The sequence below is a fragment of the Budorcas taxicolor genome, chromosome 19 (assembly GCF_023091745.1).
Source record: "Budorcas taxicolor isolate Tak-1 chromosome 19, Takin1.1, whole genome shotgun sequence".
NCBI classification, from domain to species: Eukaryota; Metazoa; Chordata; class Mammalia; order Artiodactyla; family Bovidae; genus Budorcas; species Budorcas taxicolor.
The window spans coordinates 9,812,685-9,839,553 of NC_068928.1; the positions used below are offsets into that span (position 1 = coordinate 9,812,685).

Genomic DNA, 26,869 nt, shown 5'->3' on the forward strand with positions numbered 1-26,869 from the left:
TATTTCTGTATTTGAATAAATATTTTTTCCGATGTTCTTTTTTTTTTTTCGGATGTTCTAAAACCATAGATTAGAGTGATGGTTAAACCATTCTGAATATACTGAAACCACTATTTGGCTGCGTTGAGTCGATCTTAGTTGCGGTGCGCCGGGTCTCTAGTGCACTCGGGCTCGGTGGTTGCAACACACAGACTTAATTGCGCTGCAGCATGTGGTATCGTAGTTCCCCGACCCGGGTTTGAATCTTAGTTCTCTGCATTGGAAGGCTCTGATTCCTAACCACTGGACCACCAGGGAAGTCCCTAGAACGTTTTTATCACCCCCAAAAGAAACCCCCTACCCATTCGCAGTAGTTCCCGTCTCACCTCGTCCTCAGCCCTAGGTTACCACTACTCTACTGTTTCTATAGATTCTTCAATTCTGAACTTTGCATATAGTGGAATGTTACAATATGTGGTTTTTTGTGACCACGTTCTGTCATTTCCTGTAATGTTTTCAAGTTTCATCTACATTGTATTAACACTATGCATATACTAATACTTCATCCTTTTCTGGCTGATGAATATACTACCTATTTTATTTATCTGTAATAAGTTGATGAACATTTGGTTGTTTATGCTTTTTGGCTATTATGAATAATACTGTTATGAGCATTCATGTATAAGTTTTTGTGTGGATGTGTATTTTCATTTCTTTGGGGTTTTTTGGGGGTAATATTTACTTATTTGGCTGCACTGGTGGTTCTTAGTTGGAGCACATGGGATCTCTGTTCTTCATTATGGCATGCAGAATCTTTAGTACGGCATGTGAGGTTTAGTTCCTGAACCAGGTATCAAACCCGGGCCCCCTGCACTGGGAGCGTGGGATCTTAGCCATGGGCCACCAGGGAAGGCCTTATTTTCACTCCTTTTGGATATATACCTATGAGTGAAATTGCTGGTCCATTTAGTAACTTTATGTTTAACATTTTAAGAACTGCCAAAAGCACCCGCATCGTTTTACATTCCTACCAGAAATATATGAGAGTTCCCGATTTTTCCACATAGTTGTCAATACTTGTTTCATTACCTGCCTTTTTAATGTCAGTTGTCATGTGGGTTGAAATGGTATCTCATTGTGGTTATTTTTCTGTGTTTATTAACCTTTAGTGATAGGTTTTATTTTTAAGCTTTTTATTTTGTATTGGGGTATAGCCGATTAACAATGTTGTGGTAGTTCAGGTGAACAGTGAAGGGACTCAGTCATACATATACGTGTATCCATTCTCCCTGAAGCCCCCCTCCCATCCAGGCTGGCACATAACATTGAGCAGAGTCCTATACAGTAGGTTTTTGTCGGTTCTCCATTTTAATATAGCAGTGTGTACATGACCTTTCTAAAGTCCCTAACTATCCCTTCCCCTCGGCAACCACAGGTTTGTTTTCTAAGTCTGTAAGTCTCTTTCTGCTTTGTAAGTAAGTTCATTTGTATATTTTCTTTTCAGATTCCACCTATAAGGGATGTCATATGATATTTCTCCTTCTCTGATTTACTTCACCTCAGTATGACACTTTCTGGGTCTATCCACGTTGCTACAAATGGCATTATTTCATTCTTTTAAATGGCTGACTAATATTCCATTGTACCACATCTTTATCCATTCCTTTGTTGATGGACATTTAGGTTGCTTCTATGTCTTGGCTACTGTAAACAGTATTGCAGTGAATCCAGTGTTTATTGTGGTTTTGGTCAGCATTTCCCTAACAACTAATTAGGTTGAGCATCTTTTCATGTGTTTACTGGCCATTTGTATATCTTCTTTGGAGCAGTACTATTCAGGTCCTTTGCCCATTTGAAAACAGCATTGTCTTTTTTATTATTAAGTTAAAAGAGTTCTTTATATATTTTGAATGCCAGCTGCTCTTCAGATATGTGATTCACAGATATTTCTACTGTTGTGTGAGTTGTCTTTTCACTTTCTTGATTTGTGGCATGAAAGTTTAAATTTTGATATAGTTCAATTTAACTTATTTTTTTTTCTTTTGTTGCTTGTAATTTTGGTGTCATATTTAGGGAAACCATTGCCTGATCCAAGGTCATGAAGTTTTACTCCTATGCTTTTTTTTTTAGTAATTTCTTTTATTTGTGGTTGCACTGGATCTTCACTGCTGTGCAAGGGCTGTCTCTAGTTGTGGTGAGTGGGGGCTACTCGCTAGTTGTGGTGCTCAGACTTCTCTTGTGGCCGGGCTCAGGCTCTGAAGTGCGGGCTCGGTAGCTGTGGCACCCAGTCTTAGTTGCTCTGAGGCATGTGGGATTTTCCTGGACCAGGAATCGAACCTGTGTCCCCTGCATTGACAGGCAGGTTCTTTTCCGTAGTGCTACCAGGGAAGTCCGCTGTGCTTTCTTTTAAAATTTTAATAGTTTAACACTTACATTTAGGTCGTGATCCATTTTGAATAAATTTTTGTATATGGTGTAAGGAAAGAGGCTAAATTGATTATTTGGTGTGTGAATATCACAATTGTTCCAGCACCATTTGTAGAAAAGACTGTTTTTCCCCCATTGAATTGTCTTGGCACCCAGTCAGTGATGATCTATTTACGTTATTAAATTCAGTATCTAATTTTCCCTTATTGGACTTCTCAGTAGTATTGATGCAATTGACCATTCCTTCACTCAGATATTCTACTCCTTTGGTTTGCCTTTTACTTATCTTGCTATTTCTTTTCGGTGTTTATAGGTTCCTATCTTCCACTAAGCTTCTCAATGTTGGGTTTTCAGTTATTATGGTTGTGTAACAAATTAGCACAGAAATTAGCGTCATGAAACAATCATTAATTATACTCATAGTTTCTTTGAGCATAAGACTGGACAAAGCAGAGTCAGCTTTCTCTGTTCCATAATGTCTGGGGCCTCACCTGGAAGATTCAGGCTGGTACTGGTATCTTCTGAAGGTCTGTGCTGTTACCAATGTCAAGCAATTGATAACAGTTCTTGACTGGAAGCCTCAGCTAACACCCACATGAACCTGTCTGTGTCCCAGGGGGAAGGGGGGGGGAGGAAAAGGAGAAAGTGAAGGAAGAGAGATGAGAAAGCCAGGGGAAAGTCATGCAGCCTTTTATGACCAAACCTCAGAAGCCGCACAGCATCACTTTTGCCACTTCTTTTTTCATCAAAGGCTCATTCACTTTCATGTGTAATGGTAAGGTTATTAACGAGCACGTAGCACCAGAAATATTGCTGTGATCGTTTTTAGAAAAACAATTTGCCACAGTCTGTTCTGGCCACACAATTCGTATCCCTCCCACATGCAAAAAACCTTCACCCCTCCCCTCAGAGTCTCTCAAAATGTCATCCCTTAATGGTATCAGACTCAGGTTCAGGATCTCAGTGAAGTCAGGTCCAGATGAGATTCCTTGGGTATAATTTCTTGATGACAGCTCCCTGAGTATAGTTCCATTTGCTTTGGATACCTAGGGACTATAGTGGCGTATTATCTACCCCTTCCGTGCCGCTACCCAACATACAGTGGGTATATTGGGGAGGTACTTACTATTTCCAAAGGGGGAAAACAGAGGCACATAGAAGTCACTGGTCCATAGCAGTTCTCTCTTTTTGTTTTCTCTATGTGATCTATTTCCATAGTTTAAAAGAAAAAATTTTTTTTTAAGCTACACTGCACAGCTTGTGAGATCTTTAGTTCCCCACCCAGGAAAGGAACCTCTGGCTCCTGCAGTGGACGTGCGGAGTCCTAACTACTGGACCACCAGGGCATTCCCCTTTAACTCTCTAGTTTTAGATGCCATCCATACATTCATGACTTCCAAGTTTCCTTACATCTTAGATCCACACTAAAATATTTAATTAACCACTTGGCACCCTTACTAGGATATTGCAGAGACTTTTTCCAACCTAACATGGCTAAAATGAATTCTCATTTTCTACTTGACCCTTTTCCTCCACATATCTGTCTTTTCCTGTTTTCTCCATCTAGGTGAATGATGCCGCCATTCACCTAGTGGCGCAGGCCAAAACCCAGGATGATTCTTTTCTCTCTCTCTCACCTCTGCATACAATAATAATCAAATTCTATATTTTATTTCTGTAAAATATAATCACTTTTTAAAGAATCTCATCTGGATTACAACAGTCTCCTTATTGATCGCTCTCCTTCATTCCTGTTCCCTGCCAGTTCCCTTTGACACAGCAGTCAACGTATTATTTTATTTAACATATCTGACTATGACCCTCTCTTGCTTACAATCATCAGTGACTTCCCCCTGCACTTTGCGTAAAATCCAAATTCCTTACCATCCAAGAGATCCATATAACTGGCCTGTTCCCGCTCCTCTGACCTTACTCCTCACCACTCTCCCCCTTACCTGCTATACTTCATCTTTCTGGGCTTCTTCCAGTTCCTCAGACATGCTTTGCTCTCAGAAAGGGTCTGCACACATGCTGTTTTCTCTGCCTGGAATACTGTCCCCAAATCCCACCCCCATATAACTGAGTCTTTCTCGTCCTTTAAGGCAAGGCATTCCTGACTATTCTAAGTAGGTATTTCTCTTTAATGCTCTCTACCCTATTTGTTTCCCTTATAAAAGTTATCCCAACTCGAAATTATAACCTATTTGCTTACTTATTCATCGTCTGTCTCCCTAATCAGATTGTAAGCCCCACCAGGTCAGGGGCCATGTCTGTGTTAATTCACCACTATATACCCAGTGCCTTGGCAAAGTGCGTAGCATATGATATCCTCTCAAGAAATGTGCATCGAATGTTGTTTAAAGGTATAATTTTGTTTTGAAACAATATGTTAATAGTAAAGTAATTAGTATAATTTTAAATGGGATGTTTCTAATTCTTGCTGAATAGATGTTTATTGTTTTCTTGCAGTAACTGCCCTTCCTTTTTGGCTGCCGCTCTAGCCAGAGCCACATCAGACGAAGTCCTTCAGAGTGATCTTTCTGCACATTATATTCCAAAGGAAACGGATGGCACAGAAGGGACTGTGGGCAAGTACCTTTCTACAATATTTGTTTTTCTGTTGAACGATCCACATAAATTACCTACAGAATACTATATCTAATTATGTTTACCCACTGGTTGATATTTTATAGTGGTAGCAAGAGAAAAACTTCAGAAACATGGTTTTTCAAACTAATGAGTAAAAGTAGAAGGGGAGAATGTAGGCATATTTTGAAGCCATGTGCAGGTAACTGGAGCAGGAGCTATGATAACAATATGTCATCATAAATAATATCTAGGCAAATGAAGAGAAGGGAGAAATGTGAAGACAGCAGAAAAGATAAGTGAATAAGTGAAGGGAAGGATGGTTTGAGAAAAATCTACTTTAAAGTTTTAATTCATCTTTAAGAAGTCAAGTAAAAAAACTCAGATATACAAATTCAGGAGGTTGGTTGTTACAAAACTTCTCGTTAATCCTATTAAATTTTGTCCCAGGCTTTCCTGGTGGCTTCAAAACAAGAGAAGCCAGCCCAGCGAGAAGCTGGCGCACTGCAACGAGAGAGTAGCCCTGCTCACCACAGCTAGAGAAAAGCCCGTGCAGCAAGGAGGGCCCAGCAGAGCCAAAGATAAAATAAATACATAAATAAAATTATTTGCAACTTTTTTACATCTACCAATAAATAGAGCTCTTTATGATGATTATGTGATTTAATTGCATGGGCATCTTTTTTCAGTTAATTATGAGAATGTTTATTAATGTATTAGGCTTATACATATTTAACACATTAAAAATACCAATTTTTGTAAAAACTAGGGAATTAAGAATTGTTGAGGAATTTTAATACTTCATTCTATTTGTTAAGCATTTGCCTTTAAACATGGGACAGAGGGAGCAAAACATATATTAATGAATTAGGGCAGCTAGATTCCAGAGAATGTGAGGCAGATATAAAAATAACCATTCCTGCATCTTCCTGCATCTCTCTAGAGAATTTCTGGTAGAAAATTGGCAAGGAAGGAATTCCTCTTGTTTTTACTGAGAGTAATTGATTCACTTGGAACCAAATTGTTCCAGAGTCAAGCTGGATGGAATTCCTGCTGCAAAGCACTGGTCTTTCCTCTCTAGTACTGATGCATGAAGTAAAAGCCCTGTAATGAAAAGATGAGGGAGATTAGATTCTGCTTCACTGCAGCCAGGGTGGTGGCTGACTCAGCTCCAGATCAGTACACTGACATTAACGACTGATGAGTAATTTACAGCTGTGAGGGGGTGGACTGCTACCTTTGGACAATTTTCTCTTTTTTGCATCCTTTTTTATTTGATTTTATTTTTCCATTTCAAGCAGCAATTATTTATATGCTGATGTTCTTACACCGCTTCCTGTACAGGAGAATACTTAAGATTGAAGTGTTGCCCTTCGTGTCTAGGTTGGAAGAATTTTCTGAACCCCTGTAAGATAGTAAATGTGAAAGGAAGGGATTTTCTTTTGGTGGATATCATTAGTCATCCTGATTTTATATTTTTCCAAGAGATTACCCAGTAATGCCTCCATGCCACTGCTGTGATTCAGAATGATCTATTATAGCTCCAAACTATTTGCATGTCCTTAATCTGTTTAACCCAAATCACTAAGTGGAGAATCTCTGCAGGGCATATTGTGTTTATCCATACCGAAGAGTGGGAATGAACATATTGAGTAATGCCTGCTGTCGTTGCCTTAAAGGCATGGAAGTCCCCACTGAAATGCCCTGTGACTCTCCTCTTAGGTGTTTCCAAAAACAGATTTAAAGAAACTTTACCCTAAAGTTCTTTTTATGTTTATGCCATTCCTAACAGAATGTTTGTTAAACAGCTTTACATTTCTGTTGACAGATATAACTCCTGTCCAGACAACCTAAAATCAGTATAAAATATCCTTATGTAAAAATTAAAAATAAGAAGGTGAAAATGATCACTAATATAGAGGATATTAAAAGAATTATGAACATTTTTATATAAATAAATTTGAAAACTTGGGTATTTTCTAGAAATATACAAATTAATAAAGCTTTATCTAAGCAGAAAGAGATTGAGAAGATTGGCAAAAAGGACAAAAAGAGTAGGTGATTCTATAAGTGAATGTTTTCAAACAATCAAAGACAGTAATTCTATTGCTTGTTAAAATGAATTATCCAGTTATATGGGGAAAGAGGAAAATTTGCATAGCATAACACTTGATACTTAAACTTGGCTAAGACAGAACCAAGAAATGAGAGATGAGTCTTAATAATCAATGTGAAAAATCTTAAGTGAAATTTTTGTATACTTAGTACAACAATTTGATGAGTATTTTACTGAGGGCCTACCATAGCTTCGCACTATGCTGCTGAGGAGACAGCAGTGAGAAAAAATATTGGGACATTTATTAGCATAATTTTTATATTAATAGGTCAAAAGGAAAAAAAACAGAATAATCTCTAAGGATGCCCAAAGAAGCATTTGATAAAATTTAATATTTATTTCTAATTTTAAACATATACTTAATAAAACAGCACTGGACATTGTAGGACAAACTTTGGCTTAAACCAAAAACCTAGTGTGCATGTTTAGAATATATACTCGAGGATTTTCTAGTTGCAAGTGACCACTGGCTTCAGCAAAACAATTTATTGGCTGTCCTTCAAGGTAAGAGCTACACAGCTAGATTCAAGGGCTTCACATGATGTCATGAAGACCTGGCACTTCTCCAACTCTCAGCTGTACTCTCTCCTTTGGATTTTATTTTCAGGTTCCATGGGATAGCAAAACGACTGCTAGGAACATCAGATCTTCATCTGCCCAGGTTCAAATCAAGCAGGAAAATGAGTAACTTTAGTCAGTTGCTCTTACATAAGTCACAGGACTCACTCTAATCAGTCCATCTTGGGTTGTTTCCCTTTCCTGAACCAATAACTATGGCCAGAGGAATGTGGTCTCTAAATGGTTAGATCTGAATCACATTTTACCCCTAGACATACATGGACTGAGAGTAGAGAAGAAAGTATTCTTGGGAGAAAGAGAAATGTTTGCTAGGTGCCAAATAACACATTAAAACAAATTTCTGACTCAAAATAGCAAACAAAATAACTAGGAATAAATTCAGTAAGAAATAGGACATATGTTAAGACTCTATCGAGCAAGATAAAATGGATTTCATTTAATGAAACAGTATAACTTGTTCCTGAATAATACTTAGTATGGAAAAGAAGTCAATTTTTTCCATATAACTCTATAAATTCAGTGTGATCCCAAACATAATGGCAACATATTTCCCCCACAAACTTGGCAAAATAAGTAGTTCATCTGGAAAAATAAACATGTTGAACTACCCAGGTGCCATCTTTAAAGTTAATAATAATAGAAAAGCCAGTCCTCCTTATATTAAAGCATGTTTTAGAATTACAGTCATTTTTAAAGAATGGCATCATTGCAGAAACAGTTGGAGAGATCAAGGAAGCAGAATTAACAACCAGGAAGCATACAAATACTTTATTAGTGGTTATTTAATTTTATAAGTTTGCATATTCATTTATTTGGTCAACATCTTTAGAGTTTCTACCATCTGCTAGGTACTGCTGCTGCTGCTGCTGCTGCTAAGTCACTTTAGTCGTGTCCAACTCTGTGCGACCCCATAGATGGCAGCCCACCAGGCTCCCCCGTCCCTGGGATTCTCCAGGCAAGAACACTGGAGTGGGCTGCCATTTCCTTCTCCAATGCATGAAAGTGAAAAGTGAAGGTGAAGTCGCTTCAGTTGTGTCCGACCCTTAGCGACCCCATGGACTGCAGCCTACCAGGCTCCTCCGTCCATGGGATTCTCCAGGCAAGAGTACTGGAGTGGGGTGCCACCTATACTATGACTAATCAAGGACAATTAAAATACAGTGTCCATGTGCAATCTAACTTGGGAAAAGTAGAGCATGGTGTGAGTCAGATAGACCTGGGGTTGAGAGTGATATTACCTGTTAGTGAAATGTTCCAGAGACATAGAATGTGGCAGATACTCAGTAAATGTTATCTTTTGGTTAGAAATGTGATACGAGTTGTAGTAGATGGTGTGAACAAAGACAGATCTAAAGTGAAAGTGAAGTCGCTCAGTCGTGTCCGACTCTTTGCCACCCCACGGACTGTAGCCTATCAGGCTCCTCCGTCCATGGGATTTTCCAGGCAAGAGTGCTGGAGTAGACTGCCATTTCCTTCTCCAGGGATCTTCCTGACCCAGGAAACGAACCCGGGTCTCCCGCATTGCAGGCAGACGCTTTACGGTCTGAGCCACCAGGGAAGCCTAAGACAGATCTAGCGGGTTGCTAAATAAAAGAGGAAGCCGGTATTGTTTCCCTTGACCAGTTTAATCTGTCTACACCAGGGCTGTGCAGTAGACATGATGGAAATGTTCTCTACCTGCACGTTGTCCAGGGTGGTAGCCACTGGCCATATATAGTTACTGAGTACTTGAAATATACCTAATGTGACCAAAAACCGAGTTTTAAATTTTATGTAATTTTAATTAAAGTTAATTAGCCACATGTAGCTAGTAAGCTACTCTGTTTGACAGTAGAGGTCTATATAGTAAGATAAAAAGTAACAAACCAAAATATGATGTTTTATATTATTATCTGAGAATCTGGAAACTCTCCTGATAATTAATATCAGTCATTTGTTTCATCTCACCCCATGCTCCCTGAAAGTTTCTGAACTCACTTATTATTTTGCAATCTTCCCTTGTGTTTGAGTCAAATGCAGACCCAAATAAACAGTCTGGATTTGGGGCAATATATTGTTGCAGAGACCAGATGGGTTGAAAGTGATAGAAATAGGTAATTGCTGGCTGAAAGAGACAGTCTCTGGCAACTGGTGTTTTAAACAAACAAAAAGATTGGAGTTGCTAAAAATAATCAAAATGTTAGGCTGTCTACTGGCCTCAGTTTTCCCCTCTTATACACACCTCTTTTACTCTTTGAACTTTTTTTCTCTTCCAAATGTACCCTTGATTTTCAGTTATATAAAAATGGCAAAGGGGACAAAGTCACATACATGGTTTGCCACCCTGTACCGTGTCAATGAGAAAAATAAAGGCAACAAAAACCTTGAGACCAGCTTTCTGAATCTAGTCATTTAAAAAAGAATTTTGAATAAGAAGACAGGTGAAGTTACAGATTAAGGCAGCAGCAGGGTAGAGAATTTAAAAAAAAAAAAAAAAGGAATCTCAGTTCCCAGGCCATTCTAGAACACACAGTCTCTCTTCTTTGAGATTTGTCCTCTAGATCCGAAGAGGCGTGTGCAACCATTGCCATCTGGTACACGTCTTCTCAGCCTGTCAAGCTGTATCTGACTTAGTAAAGTGAAATCAACAGTTGTTTTGAGAATTCTAAATTACTAGTGGCTCAGACAGTAAAGAATCTGCCTGCAATACAGGAGACGCAGGTTTGATTCCCTGGGTCAGGAAGGTCCCCTGGAGAAGCGAATGGCAACCCGCTCCAGTATTCTTGCCTGGAGAATCCCATGGACAGAGGAGCCTGGTGGGCTACAGTCTATGGGGTCGCAAAGAGTTGGACACAGCTGAGTGACTTTCCCTTCACTTCACTGGGATATAGGGGGAGCTTCTAAAATACTGGCCTGGGAAAACCTAATCTTTCCTTGGTTATTTCAACTGCTGCAACTTGAGTAGAGGACAGCTTGAGTGGAGATGATGTGACATACAGTCTTCTGAGTACTCGTCAGTGTTGCTTGAAAGCTTACACATCTGTCCATCCACTGAGGGACGCAGGGAGACTCAGAAGTGAGCGAGGCTACTCCACCGAATGGGCCAAGTAGGAGACTCAGTAGTCTAGGGCGAAGAAGCCTCTGTTGGCGTCTGCTTTGTTCAGTCTAGGGTTACACACATCGACAGAATGTAAAGTACATTTTCCTTAGAGAAATATCGAACTTTTAAGATTCATTTGTTAACCTTTTGGTTAAACTATATAAGCTCTTGCCCAAAACTTTAATTAAAAAATACATCAAATAACAAAAAACGTATAGTTCAACTCTGAATTATGATCAGTTACAGGAAAGAAAGGAAACGAGTAAGATAAAGGAAGAGACGAGGAAAGAAAGAGATGAAGACAAACAGTAGTCAAAGTGAACCCTTCTTATTCCTGTACTTTGTAAATAAACAATATTTTCATAAGCCTTCATATTCTAATTCTCGGATAATCATTGTTCATCTTTCAGTCATTTTCCTATGCACAGGGGGCTTGGGTATCCAGATGATAACCTTGGCAGCCAAACAAAAGTGCTCTGAAGTAGATAGCATGGCCAGAGTACTTCACCGGCTGGAAGGACTCCAGCCTAGGAATAGATCCAGCCCTGCTCAGAGGTTTTCTCCTCGTGACATAAGGGTATCTTAGTGGCAGCTGCTGGCTGATGATTTTCTATCAGACAGGTTGTTATTTTCTCTCTTCAGAACAACATTTCATTTCTCTCGAGAAGGAGGAATTTCTTCTACTAAGGAGGAGCTTGACTAAGGTGACCTACTTCTGTTTTCTCCTAGGCAGGCAAGTGAAAAGCAGTTTTACCAGGCTCTTCATCGGGGATTTCTGTTTCTTTCACAGAGATTGAGACAGTGAAATTGGCCCGTTCTGTCTTCAGCAAACTACACGAGATTTGCTGCAGCTGGGTGAAAGACTTCCCTCTCCGCAGGAGACCCCAGCTTTATTATGAGACATCAATCCATGCCATCAAAAACATGCGCAGGAAAATGGAGGACAAACATGTCTGCATCCCTGACTTCAACATGCTCTTCAACCTAGAGGTAAAGGGCACTTCTGAAGTGTCACGAGATTTGAAAAATAAAACACCGTCACAGACCTGTTTTCTAGTAAGAGAAGTTGTAGCAAACTGTAATAGTATCTCTGATGGCTTGGAATAGGACTAAGGGCAAAGTGGCACAGATTTGCTTCTTCCATTAGACGAAGGGAAAAGAACTATTTATTTCATGTGTTTTGAATAGGTAATGCATTCACATGGTTTAGAACTGGAAAATAAAAATCCCAGTCTTATCCTTGTCTCTCAGACACTTCAGATCCCTTCTGCGGAGGCAAATTACCAGCTCTTGTATAACCTTCCAAAGACATTCTATAAACATACAAACCAAAAGGAAAACTGTTATATCTCGATAAAGCTGTTTTTTAAAGGAAACTATTTCTATAGTATAATCAAACATTATCTATTGAGTTCCCACATTACTATTTTGCTGAAGCAACACAAAATACAAACATAAAAGAATGAATTTGAAACTAAGATAGTTTTCTGATTTCATGTGACTATTTTTAAAATCTTGGTTTCTGAGTTAGGAAAGTAGCTGGAATTACTTTTCCTGAATCTCTGTGACTGACAAATTGGATCATATGAGCCTTGTCAATTTAATAACCATTTTCTTGTTATCTTCCTCTTCTTTTTCTATTATGTTAATGCAAACAGAGGTAGGTTGTTTCCTGTGCCTGTCACTTGCCTCTTCACTCAAGTCCATAACTTTAAAATTACAATGTAGTGATTTATACAAAGCACACTATTTCCTTCATTTAGCAGCTAAAGTTAAATTTTAGTTGACTGTCAAGCAGTGATGGTGGGCTGGTGACTGGTGCTTATTTTACAGTATAGATCAGCTGACACCACACCCATGCAAATATAACGCCTAAAGGCCATAATGTGATAAACAGTCCTTAAATCACTGCACCCTTGAAGATTGTACTCAGGTTCGAGGGCATCATTACACTTTGTTAACCTGGTTGGTTTTCATTTTGCCTCAAAAATCAACCCAAAGGCCTAACTCAGCAAGGAGCTCTTGGCTATAATGAAACAGACTTTGAGGGCAGTTGGGCAACATGTATTTAGAACTGTATAAATTTTCACACACTTTGAAATTTGATTTGAAATTCAGCTTTGATTTTATATTATAAGGAAGCAGAAAGTGCTTACATATTTCATTTGACATAAATGTTTTACACATTATCAGTAATAAAAAATCGGAAATGACCCAAGTCTTACGTAGGAAATGATAGCAATGATATGCTTGTAAGTTGTATAGTACATATCCATTTAAAATAATGTCTGTGAGTAATACTTAATGACATGGGGGAAATGCTAATGATATGGTAAGTGACAAAAAGCAGGGTAAAAAGTGTATGTACATTATGATTCTAATTTTATTTTATTAAAAAATTTATATGTATAGAAGAAAGACTGGTTATCTGTGGATGGTTGTATTAGATATATTTACTTCCTTCTATGCACTTAAAGTGCCTGATGCTGGGAAAGACTGAGGGCAGAAGGAGAAGGGGGCATCAGAGGATGAGATGGCTGGATGGCATCACCGATGCAGTGGACATGACCTTGAGCAGTGGACATGACCTTGGGCAAACTTTGGGAGATGTTGAGGGACAGGGAGGCCTGGTGTGCTGCAGTCCATGGGGTCACAAAGAGTCAGACTTGACTGGGTGACTGAACACCACCACACACTTCTTTATTAGTCCAAATAAACATACATTATCTAATTGAAATATAGTCGATTTACAGTGTTGTGTTAGTTTCTGGCGTACAGCAAGGTGATTCATTTATATATATATATAAATATCCTGAAGAATATATATATACAGTTTTTCAGATTTTTACATTGTGGTTTATTATAGAATGTTGAATATAGTTCCCTGTGCTATACAGTAGGACTTTGTTGTTTATCAGTTTTATATATTATAGTTTGTATTTGCTAATCCCAAACTCCTAATTTATTCTTCTCCCACACCTTTGGTAACCACAAATTTGTTTTCTATGTCTGTGAGAATGTTTTCTGTTTTGTAAATAAGTTCATTTGTGTCACATTTTAGATTCTGCATATAAGCGATACTGTATGGTATTTGTCTTTCTGACTTCCTTGTCTTAGTATGATAATCTCTAGGTCCATCATTGTTGCTGCAGATTACGTTATTTCACTCTTTTTATGGCTAAGTAGTATTCCACCACACACGTGCACTCCCCCCGCCCCATCTTCTTTATCTATTCATCTGTCGACGGACATTTAGGTTTCTTCCATAGACCCATTATCTTTATAACAGGGAAGATACCAGCATTTTTTTTTTTAAAGAAGAGATCCTGTTGGCTCCTTTGTTTCTTCTGATGTTACATTGTTTAAGAATCTCTTTACCAGTCTCACATTATCTAAAGTATATTCTCACGCCCACATGAAACTATTATTGCTCCCTTCTTTTTTGTGATGATCCCATATCGGCTCACTCATCGTTTAAAAACTGCTTACATATGCTATTTTAAAGTTTACCCTTACCCTGCCAGTTCAACTGTTTAAAAATGAGTACATTTTTAAAAATTACTGCTGTTGAGGAATTTCCTGCTGGTCCAGTGGCTAAGACACCGTGCTTCAAAAGCAGGGGGCCTGGGTTTGGGGACTGGACACCACGTGCTACAACTAGGAGTCCAAACCCCTCAACTAAAGATCCTGCGTGCTGCAGTGAAGATCAGAGATCCTGTATGCCACAGCTAATACCTGGGGTAGCCAACTAGATAAATACGTTTTTTAAATTTACTGTTACTTTTTAAATAAAAATGTTTGTTGAGATATATTGAACAACTATGTATAAAGTAAATAAACTACAAGAATATAGTATATAACACAGGGAATACAGCCAATATTTTATAATAACTTTAAATGAGCTTTTATCTATAAAAATTTCAAATCACTATGTTGTATACCTAAAACTAATACTATAAATCAATGAAGTGAAGTTGCTCAAGCGATTCATAGGATTTATAGTATTAGTTTTAGGTATACAACTTAGTGATTTGAAATTCTTATAGATTACAGCTCATTTAAAGTTATTATAAAATATTGGCTGTATTCCCTGTGTTATAAACTATATTCTTGTAGTTAATTCACTTTATACACAGTTGTTTGTGTCTCTTAATCCCCTACCCTTCCCTTGCTTCTCCCCACTTCCCTCTCCCCATTGGTAACCACGAGTTTGTTCTCTGTATCTGTGAGCCTGTTTTCATTTTGTAATACTCATTTGTTTCATCTTTTAGATTCCACATATAAGTGGTGATATACAGTACGGTATTTGTCTTTCCCTGACTTATTTTACTAAGCATAATACCCTCCAAGTCTATCCGCATTGTTGCAGTCGGCAACATTTTATTCTTTTTTATGGCCGAGTACTATTCCGTTGTGTGTGTGTATACATACATACCATATCTCTTTATCCATTTATTAAAAATTAAAATATAATTGATTTACAATACTATATTAGTTTCAAGTATACAGTATAGTAATTCAGTGTTTGTACAGATTATATTCCATTAGAAGTTACTACAAGATAATGGCTATAATTCCCTGTGTTATACGATATATCTTTGTTGCTTATTTTATTTTATACACAGTAGTTGATATCTGTCTCCTCATATCATCCCTCCCCACTGGTTACCACTAATTTGTTCTCTATATCTGTGAGTCTGTTTCTATTTTGTTATATACATTGGTTTGGTTTACTTTTTAGATTCCATATATAAGTGATTACATAAAGTATTTGCCTCTCCACGTTTCACTAGGCATAATATTTTCTAGGTCCATCCACTTGCTGCAAATGGCAGAATTTCATTCTTTTTTATGGCTGAGTAATATTCTGTTGTGTATGTGCATGTGTGTACATATTTCCTTTATTCACTCACCTATTGATGAACACTTGCCTTGTTTTCACGTCTTGCTTTACTTGGTATATTTTATTTACTTTGAATGACAGGGTCTGGACTCAGCTGAACTCTCCAAGCACCAAAAGAAGTCAAAACTTCCAAATGAAAATTCTTACATTGTGTTGCCTAAAAGAATCGCAGGGCTCAGTGAGAGTTGAGTGAGTTACAGATTTCCTCTAAGTGAGCCAGAGCTGAGATTTAAACACTGGAGTTGAAGAAAAAGAAAAAACAAGTTCTTACTGAGTTAAATGTAATCTTGTGATTAGGTGTCCTGTGTCGAGGTAAATCACAGATTTGGAAGACCTTCCTCTGGCAGCTGCCCTGCAGCTTCAGGCACTGAGTGGGCAAGGAAATGGGAAGCAACATCTTGAATTAGGGGGCAAGGTTACAGGGCATATAGATGTCTCATGTGGTTGAAGTTTGTGTAGCCTATTTAGAGACTGTGTTATTTATGGTGAGAATACAATGTGATCATGAATGATTTATGAAGCCAATATTATAGTTTAGAAGTATGTGTATGCTTTCATTATCTGTGTATTTTAAATAATCAAACATAATTGGCCTTGTGCTTAGAAGGCCAATTATTTCCTATTGTCCTGAGTTTCTAATTTATTATTAAAATATTTTCATTTTGACAACCATCTTCATTCCAGAACAGCCTTTGCTCAGCTCCTCCTCCTCCCTTCTCTTTCCTCCCCCTCCACACAACTTGTAACAGCAACTTTGCAGCAAATGGATGTGGGTGGTTTCCATGGTACAAGACAACAGCTTTCACAGTGAGAGAGGGCACTTCAGCCTGAGCTAATTGGGCATGATGTGTTCCAGTGTTCTGGTGTGTAAACACAGATGCCCTAATATTGCAGGTATTTTAGCCGTGGATCAGGCACGTCAGAGAAGGAAAACATTCAGTCTCATTACCCGGGTGACAGGGCAGTAGAGGAGGATGGGCAGCAGGGCAGGGGACTGGCTTATCTGAGGCACGCCATACCTTAACTCCCTGAACTGCGTCTGTGTTTCCATGGACAGGACCAGGAAGAACAAGCTTACTTTGCAGTGTTTGATGGCCACGGGGGAGTGGATGCTGCCATCTACGCCTCCATTCACCTGCACGTTAACTTGGTGCGCCAGGAGATGTTCCCCCACGACCCTGCCGAGGCCCTGTGCCGAGCCTTCCGCGTCACCGACGAGCGCTTTGTCCAGAAGGCCGCCAGGGAGGTATGCTGCTTTCACAGGAGCCCAACCGTGATACGCCAGCTGAGCGCGCTTGTTCTGTGGCTAAAGGGCTATTTTGGATTTTCTCTTTTGTGATAGACATTATTTAAAGCTCTCTCCCAAACTACGTTCTTGACACACAGTATTGGATTCTGTTGTAGGCCTAATTCTGTCTTTAGGAATAGATTTAGTGGGGTGCTATGATGTACTGTAGAGAATCTCCAAGCTATAATTTTCTAAAAAGCCAGGCGGCTGCTGGATTTGGCAGGTGAGTTTCACCTTATTCACCATTGCCTGTCAGGTTCGCACCAGGACCAGCTCTCTAAGGAGACTTTTGCTGACAAAATCTGAATATGGTGATTAAAACAATGGTCTAAAAAGGAAACAGAAGCTGGGATTTCTCCATGCATTTGGTTCTGAATGGGTTGGCAGTGTTCGCTGTGTATCTCTTGAGGAAAACTTTTGCCTGGAGAGAGTGAATCCTTAGATGCTCCTTGAACTGGTTTTCTCTTAACAGGAAGAAAAGTCAGAGCTCACGTCCCAATTTCTTAAGGTTAATCAGACCTAAGGTTTTACTCTGAGTGAATGACAGGAGCTATATTAAGATCTAAAAGTAAAGATTTTAATCTAATTATCATTCTGGGCATTGGTACAAAATTAACTACAGGACTTTATACTCATTTCCAACTAGGGACCAACAGAAAGAGAATATTTTTTTTAATTTTAAAAAGCAATTGCAGAATTATATACACACAGAAAAATAAGACCCCTGCCCTGTGACTTAAGCATTAACTCTTTTTGAAATGGACTTGGACAGAACAGGGTAATCCTTTAATCCATTTCTTTGATCTCATTGTTATGCTATAGGGAAATCATGGGGCTTGGAATTAACGAAGCAGTAATTCAGCTCTGCTTGGTGTTAAGCAAGGGCGGTGCTCTGTGTCCCCGCCCGCCCCCCAGGTTTAGATTAATACACAAACCCAACAACAGTAACCACTGGGCTCTGCAAATAGAGGTGGGCTAGAAAACAAAACAGAGTTGTTGCCCCCCGACTTGGCCAGTCTCCTGGGGGGACCACCAGGCTTGGCGCTGCCGGCTGTCTTCACAGGGACTGAGGCCATGGCCTGACCTTGCGAGCTGGCCTGTTATCGTCGACCTTGTCTTCATCCTCTGTTGTGTCCCTCTCCTTCTGTGTCCTCAGAGTCATGGCTTTCTTCCTGACCATGTTCACCTCGTTTGCTTTGCCAATGATTCTAGCTGTCTCTTGGTCTTGCCAACAGTTCTCTTGAATAATTTAGGTTCGTCTCCGCAGTTCTTCTCTCCTCCTTGTGCTTCCATGTGCTGCTAACTGCTGGGGAGAAAGCAGCAGCTATTCCTGTTGCGTGGCGGCCCTGCCTCCTGTTCCCTCTGGGGCATATGCACTCAAGTGTCTTTATCATGTGTTCCAGGGGCTGAGGTGTTGAACATTCTGTGTGGGAAGACATTTTATTGGTGGGTGAGGATTTATAACAAACTTTCCCTATATAGGGAAAATGAAAAGTTGTTTTCTCATTGGATGCAAGAGGCCTGCTACCACCCTTGATGCACTGGTTCTAATTTAGGCCAAGTCCTTAGTAACAAAAAGTCATGCTTATTTGGTGGTGACTCATGTCAAAAGGAGGGCTTCCCCGCTGGCTCAGCCGGTAAAGAATCTGTCTGCAGTGCAGGAGACCAGGGCTGGATCCCTGCGGCAGGAAGATCCCTTGGAGAAAGGAATGGCTCCCCACTCCAGTATTCTTGCCTGGAGAATTCCAAGGACAGAGGAGCCTGGGGGCTACGGTCAGTCCACGGGGTCACAGTCGGACAAGACTGAGTGACTATAACTTTCACTTTTTTTTTTTCATGTGAAATGGAGATATTTTAGGATAGTAGTATCAAGAACATTAAGTACAGTGGTACTGAGCTATGAAATTCCAGGCTGATGTTCGTTTTTCATGCAATGTTCCAAAGGCAAAGGTCCCTAAAATTATTGTAGATTTTGGTTTTTTTTTTTTCTTTTTTTTTGGTTTTGTTTTTTAAAGGTAGAAGCATCTTAGCACTCCAGGGAATGTATGTTCTCTCCTGGCTCCTATTTTAATATCCAGAGTATGAAGCATTTGGTGTGCACCAACCAGATGCTTTGTATGCTAGTCTGTAGCTAGGACTGCCCCCGCCCCCTGAACATACAGTAGGTCAGTAACAAGACAGAGACCAGAATACGGCGATCTTTACTCTAAGGGTTGGTATTGTGGTTTAGCACTGGACCCCGAGAGAAAAATTTCAGCTGGGTACCGATCTGTACCTGCCCTCGGGCAAGTCACATCACCCGCCATAGTTTTCTTCCCTGTGCATGAAACGGAATAGAGGACTTCCCTGGTGGTCCAGTAGTTGAGACTCTGTGCTCCCAACATAGGGGCACAGTTTCCATCCCTGGTCAGGAAAGCTCCTGCATGCTGCATGGCGTGGCCAAAAAATAATAAGTAAAGTGAACTGATAATTGTCTCTGCCTTGCATATCACAGATAAAATCTATATGTGTGTGTACACATACAAATACATCAGGTGTGTAAAAATGCACTGAGAAATAGGAATTGCTATTTTATTTGTGAAATCAAGTTATTGGTAGTTTTGCTTCCATCTGAAAAGTCTGTATTATCTACAAATTGCTTCTCAATGAGAATTTGATGTCTGCTAATTTTTACTGACTCTTGTTTTGTTTATATTACTTTCAGAGCTTAAGATGTGGGACCACAGGAGTGGTGACTTTTATCAGAGGCAACATGTTACATGTGGCCTGGGTGGGTGATTCCCAGGTTATGCTTGTGAGGAAGGGCCAAGCTGTTGAACTAATGAAGCCACACAAACCAGACAGAGAGGTAGGTATGCTCTGTTCTGTTAGGGCACGCGCCATAGGCAGTTTTCTAGTTATTACTTTTCAGTTATTATTATAATTATCACCATTATCTCAGCAACCAAGCCCACCTTTCAAAGGAAGAGTAAAGAGAACCCTTTCCGGGAAGCCGATGAATATTATATCTGTTGTTTACTGTTAAGGTAGCTGAATAAATCTTGAATCCAATTATTTGCTTCTTTCTGTTGCATTGCTGTGCAGGATGAAAAGCAGCGGATTGAGGCCCTTGGAGGTTGTGTAGTCTGGTTTGGTGCCTGGAGGGTGAATGGAAGTCTGTCTGTCTCCAGAGCTATTGGTAGGAAAAACCAATTAATTATTTTTTCTCCAAACTGTCCTCTTCCAGAACACTGTTCTTCATGTTAATGTGATACAACAAGGGAACCTGAGATAATAACTTAGATTTTCAGAGTGCTTGTTATTGTCTAATGCCTCTTTTAATTATTTATTTAACCTACACATTTATATAAATTCCATTTTTAAAAGGGAACTATATTAAGAGATGCAGAACTTACTAGTTTCTTTTTTATAAAGGGAAGCCTTTAATCTCTGGAATACAAATCTGCTTAAAGCCCAGTGATCCTCATTTTCCATTCCATTTTGGGTCAAATTTAGCTTAAATCAGTATTTTCCAGAAAATGGAAGTCCCTATATTTTATCTTGCTTATATCTTTCATTTTCTCATTGAATTCTAAAGTGACACAAACAACATGCTTTTTGGGTGAAAATAATTTTTACTATATTAAAATTAGAAAACTAATTCTACTCTGTGTGGAGTGGAGTTGTTAGATTACCCTGGGGTTTCAGAAAATCTACTTCCCTGGAACCTAAATTCTTTAAAAGAAGGGTAAAGTCGATGAAACTCTTTGTTGAAGATTCAAAGAGCTGAGCTGGTTGGACAGAATGTGAGGGTGTGCCTCAAAGAGCGGGCTACGGCCGTTTCTTTCTCGCTTTTGCACCTGGGTCTGTTGCACTGGATTTCATGGCTTAGCTTCACTTTGTCTTTTTGTTCTTTTTTTTTTTTTTTAAAGAACAGATGAATGTGTGTGTCTCTATGGGTAATATGTGTGTATGCATTATGCTACAGTTCTGTCACTGCCTCCTAAAGAAATGAAGTGCTTTGACATAGGATAACATGGATAAATGGAGTTGATGTCTGATCCCCAGATTTTGCTTAATAAAATCTCAAAGGACTGATGCCATTTCACCATTGATGTGATTTCCCTCCCACTCTTTGGGAAGGTGCTGGCAAGCTGTGAAGTGGCCCAAATGTGAGCAGCAGAAGGCTGAGAGAAAGAGGAAGCTCAAAGATTCTGCAAATACCTCTTGAAAAATTGAGAGTAGGCTTCACCTTAGACCAAGGGAGTCATTAAGAAATCTGGAATAAGGCCAAAAGGGGGAAATTTCTGATTCCTAAAACACACCTTCATATAGGATTATTTTTGACAACTCCAGAGACCTCTTCTCTTGATCTTACTGTCTTTGTCAGAGTATTGCAAGGTATTTTTAATGCTTGTTATAGAAGCAACTTTACTAGAGAATTCTTGTCATTTCTTGCTTCTAAAAATATGACATAAGGGGAAAAAGCAATGTCCTTGAATAAATGCCAGTTGAAGAGGAAACAGCGCTGACTGCAGAGAGGAAGTGACTTCTGAGGTGGATGGGAGGACAGAACCTAGAGAAGGCCCCCGGGAGTGAGGCGTGCAAACGCATGGGCGTCTCCGAGGGTGCGTCCTGTTTCAGGAACAGGGACGGGTGCAGGAGGCTGGGGCGGGGGGTGGGGTGGGGAGAGGCAGTGTTGGCGCCAGGGTGCGGAGGGGCTTGAATGCCAGCCTCAGGGTCTGGGCTTCACTGGGTGAGTAAGCCGAGGGCCCACGTGGTCAGGTTTGTGTTTATAAATATTTAATGATTACAGAAGATGAATTAGAGTGAAAAATCTAGATGAGAGATCATTCAGAGATGTGGACAGCTAAAAAAAAAAGGAATACAGAAGAGTACAAATTGATGAGACAGAAATGACAGTTTTTGGGGCGAAAGGAAACTTAACTTCTAGGTTTCTGACTTGTGTCACTAAGAAGATGATAAAACATTTGTAATAAAGCAGCAGCAGTTGTGGGGTGGGGAGGAGGGAAGATAATGAGTTCATTTTGGACATACTTGCATTCTGGGTGCCTGTGGGACGTCTCAGAAGAGGTAATTTATATGCAGTTGGAAATACAGATCTGGAGCTTAGCAGAGTTGTGAGTTAGAGATTTGAGAATTCATCCCATTTTGGAAATAACATTAACAACCTGTGAAGTGATTTTATATATATATATCTATGTATATATGCATATATATACAGTAGTTGAAACCACAGGAATGGATGACACTGCCCAGGAATACAGCGTGAAGAGAGACCAAGGCTGAGACTCATTCCTTATGGTAGAAGACCGTGAAGCCACACTCTCTGGGTTTGTGTCTTGGCTCTGCCACTTGACCAGCTGTGGGCCTAGGTGATTTACTGAACTTCTCATACCTGTTTGTTCCCTTGTAAAGCAGGACTAGTAATAGTACCTAACTCATTGTTTTTGTATTAGATAGTATAATACACACACATACACTTAGAACCCTGCCTGGCACAGACTTAGCGTACAGTGATGTGGGGTGCTATTATTTTCTTGGGGGGGGTTGCTATTAAATGAAGGAGCCAGTAAAGAAAATCAGGAAGAGACACAGACGCAGGGCATCAGATGCTGGGGAAGGGGTTTTCTAGGCGTATGGAGTCAACAGGTCAAATGCTACAGAGGTCAAGTGAGTTAAAGAAGTCCCAGAATTTTGAAAACAGAAAATGGTTGTAGATAGAGGTAAATTGCTAGAGATTGTTTTTTAAGTCAGGAGGAGGAATTGAGGGAATTCAGGCCCAGTAAACTTAATTTTCTTTGAAGTAGGAAATTATGCCATCTACCAAAATCCAATAACTGAATTGGAAAGAGTCAAAGAATGTAAGATTTGGAAAGCTCATGGAGTCAATCAGGGGGCTAAATAAAGAAAAGAAAAAGGACTCCTAAGCAGAGTTCAACTCTACTCAGAAAATAAATGACATTAATACTTTAAAAATGAAACGCATTTCAACTGTTTCTCCCCCTGAGCCCTTTGGATTGATGATCCAGAGTTGACGTGATATGGTTTCTGGCATATGGAGAGAGGGGGTAGAAGACCAAAGGATGGTGCCGTTTCTACTGTGAAATGGGTGATCATGCCCTCCTACCAGATTTGGGCGAAATGTCATGAATTTGACATCTAGCAGTAGAGCAGGTGAAAAGCCAGAATTCTGGCAGCATTTTCTCTTGTGCAGATCTTTGTATGTTCTGTTCCAAACTAACAGTTGCAGTAGCCTTTTAATTGAAGCACTAAAACAAGGTTTTTGGGAACAGTATGACTCAGATCACATTTATTTTTAGAGCTGGAGTTCAGAAAATAATGGTAATAACACAGTCAGGTGGAGTAGGGGACGGGGACGTCTAGTCAGGTGGGTTGGTGGAGGACGCTGACTCCCCATGATTGGAAGCTTTCATTAGCTGTGACAGCCTACTGGAAGACTACACAGTATCGAACTAAAACTGGCAAGATCAAAGCCATACCTGAAGATGGGTCTTGCTACTGTATGAAAAAGACTAGGTTCTTGTCTTGCAGATAAACTAACCCAAGTAATTAAATACTAAGTTGTCTGTTGTTTAGGGCATCCCATCGTGTGGTCTGCTGGGTAGCGCACATGGCCCACAGTGGTTCTAACAAGTTATCCCTAATGTTCCTATTGAGCTTTCTGGGCCTATCTGAAGATTAAACAGAGATGTGAAATATTGCAGAGAACTGTACTAGAGTAGGAGAGTACCGATAATAGATCCCACAAACAGTGACAGTGTGGCCGCAGCATTTAAGTAAGTGTACTTACCTTCACTTTCTCTTCCCCTAGTCAGAAGGGCCAGTTCTAGTGCAGTAAAGAGGATAGTAACTGAAGAGTCTTTAAAGTGCTGTGACCTGGATCCAGGCATCCTGACTCTGCTGCCTGCATCCTTGACCACTAAGCTATCTGCTACTACTTTAAGAATGATAAAACACTTTGTAAGCAAACAAACAAACAAACTACCAACAAATTATGATCCCCTAACCTAGGAATTGCTCAGTACTCCATGTTTTTTATGTAGAAAAGCCGATGAGTATCCTTGTAGTGATGTTATTGGTTACCTGGCAGGCAGAGGGCCCATTTGCTAGGCTCTCCCCAAGTATTAAGGAGCACAGTGTGTGTAAACCAGGGGCCTGGAAGTTCTAAAATGCGTCGCAGGTGACCTATTACCGCAGTAATCTGGTGACAGAAACCTAGCTTAGTTGGGCCCGAGTTCTCCAGCCTGTCACTGTACCAAATATTCAGCTACACATTACTCCCCAGCAGTTGCCTCTGTGTCTCTGGCAATGCTGTTCCCTCAACAGAGGGCCCTTCTCTGCTCAGGACTGTAGAGCTGGCCATAAACATTCTGACCTGCAAGAGAAACCAAAATGACCTGTTTGCGAATTCCCGCAGGAGACGCTGAACATAAGCCATACATCTGTGGGGATGCCGATTCTGCCTCCACTGTCCTGGATGGAACCGAAGACTACCTCATTCTGGCCTGCGATGGCTTCTACGACACCGTGAACCCCGACGAGGCCGTGAAAGTCGTGTCCGACCACTTGAAGGAGAATAACGGAGACAGCAGCATGGTTGCCCACAAGTTAGTGGCATCAGCTCGGGACGCGGGGTCAAGTGATAACATCACTGTTATTGTGGTTTTCCTGAGGGACATGAACAAAGCTGTAAATGTTAGTGAGGACTCAGATTGGACAGAGAACTCTTTCCAAGGAGGGCAAGAAGCTGGTGGGGATGACAAGGAGAGTCACGGGGAGTGCAAGCGCCCCTGGCCCCAGCACCAGTGCTCCGCCCCGGCCGATCTGGGCTACGAGGGGCGTGTGGATTCTTTCACGGATAGAACCAGCCTGAGCCCAGGGTCCCAAAGCAACGTGCTGGAAGACCCAGGCTACCTAGATCTGACACAGATAGAAACAAGCAAGCCTCACGGTGCCCAGTTTTTGCCACCAGTTGAGATGTTTGGTCCTGGTGCACCAAAGAGAGCAAATCTTATTAATGAGCTAATAATGGAGAAAAAATCAGTTCCATCATCATTGCCTGAATGGAGTGGTGCTGGAGAGTTTCTCTCTGCTTTTAATGTGGGTTCAACAGGGCAGCAGGTGTGCAGCATGGAGAGCTTGCCTCCTGTTTGTTCTAGGCTGGAAAACGAACAGTTCAAGTTCCTGGGAAAGAGAGTTTCTAGGTTATCTCGCTTACATTACCACTACTCAAAGAGGCGGCATGGATTCAGGTTTAATCCAAAGTTTTATCCTATTCTCTCTGCTCAAGAGCCTTCCCACAAAACAGGCACTAGCCTGTCCTCACTTATTCGAAATGGGAAGAGAAATAGGATGTTAAGAAGTTCTCTGCCGTGGAGGCAAACCAGCTGGAAAGGATGCAGTGAAAGCGTGATGAGGAAGCCCCAAGAGAGCAGCGACCCTCCACACCCCGAGCTTCCCTGGAGCTTTCAAATGTAACCCTCTCTAGAGTAGGCTGGCTAGCTCTCCCCCAGGACAGATGCCACCGTCAGAGTGGAGACAAGGCAGGCCTTTCTGAAATATGTGTGCTTCATCACGAGCCATGGATGGCTCAGCTCTTAAATGTAAATAGATCTCTAGGAAACTCAATGCAGTGTTTTCAGTCTGATAAAACAGTACTGGCGATTTCACTAGCAAAACTATACCACTGGTCCCTGTGATGTGTCTCTATACCTACATACAACCCCCAAGACCCCGTCACGTCACTAGTGGAGGCTTGCAAGTTATTTCAGTCAGGATATATAGCGCTGAAATCTTGAGGCAGGTGAAATTCGGTCTGATGTGCCTAATATATCTCTGGAAAACTTAATGCAGAATTAGATCTACTTGAGGAATGTTCCTCAGAAGACTGGGGACTGAGGGAAAACCTCTCCCCCTTTTTTGGTAGGTAGAAGACTAAAAGCCATATGGGTTTTAACTGGAAAAAATGAAAGTAGAAAACTAGTGTAAAAATGTCATATTCTCAGACTTGAGAGGTGGTATATAGTCAAACAGATTCACTCATTTTTTTTCCTGTAACATAAAAGACCAACAATGAAAATTTTTTGAATTAAGTATTTCCTAGGGCTGTAGCTATTTGGGAGTTTCATAACCTGTTATGGTGCTTTTGACGGAATTGTTTTTTAGAAGACCGCTGTCAACTGGTTTTAATCTATGATGCTAATGTGTTTTCCACTGTACCTTCATCTCAGGAATAAAAACTTGTTTAACGGAGATGATTTCAGGTACAAATAGACTAGAATCAAGTTGCCATTTTAAAAGAAAATCAAATAGCATTTCTATTTTTTCTGCCTTTTTTCCTTTTTTTAAAGTTCACAGACAGTAAAGGCATATACTACAATAAAATAAAAAGTGGTTTTGGAGAATGAAAAATACTAGTTTTAACGTCTCTAAAGTTGTTTCCCCTGAGGAAATGGAATAATTGGTATGGAAGAGGCTGAAAGTAACTGCCGACAGTGAGCGCAGAGGCCAAGCACAGAGAGTGCGGCGACTGCAGCTGCGGTCTGTTCAGCTGTGGGTTTGCGTCCAGGAGCCTCAGGCCGGAGCGCCAGGACACATGCTGCTCACCTCAGTGTTTATGCACATTTGATGTTTTGAAACTGTCTGCATTTTGCCATTTCTGCAGTTTCAAGTCGGAACCGTATCTGCAACTAGAGGCAGCAAATAAACTAATAATCAGGTTAATTGAGTGCAGCAGCCTGGTTCTGAGAACCATACAGTGTCTCTGCAGGAGATTCTGCCCTCTCCCAGTCAGGCGTGGAGCCACTGGCTCCCTCGTGCTGCCGGGAGACACTGAATGCTCCTGCTGAGAGGTTCACACAGCACAATACAACTACTTTATGCTCCCCA

The 26,869-nt window shown here is 40.4% G+C and overlaps 1 protein-coding gene across 1 annotated transcript in view; it reads left to right on the forward strand.

Moving 5' to 3' along the window:
- PPM1E (protein phosphatase, Mg2+/Mn2+ dependent 1E) overlaps positions 1–25,459 on the forward strand; it is a 229,441-nt gene extending 203,982 nt beyond the window's left edge. The window contains exons 2-7 of the mRNA XM_052658559.1: positions 4,876–4,994; positions 11,557–11,756; positions 16,727–16,915; positions 19,662–19,805; positions 20,042–20,135; positions 24,399–25,459. Of these exons, the coding sequence (XP_052514519.1) occupies positions 4,876–4,994; positions 11,557–11,756; positions 16,727–16,915; positions 19,662–19,805; positions 20,042–20,135; positions 24,399–25,459 (1,807 nt within the window). The remainder of the gene's footprint in view (positions 1–4,875; positions 4,995–11,556; positions 11,757–16,726; positions 16,916–19,661; positions 19,806–20,041; positions 20,136–24,398) is intronic.
- The last annotated feature ends 1,410 nt before the right edge of the window (positions 25,460–26,869 follow it).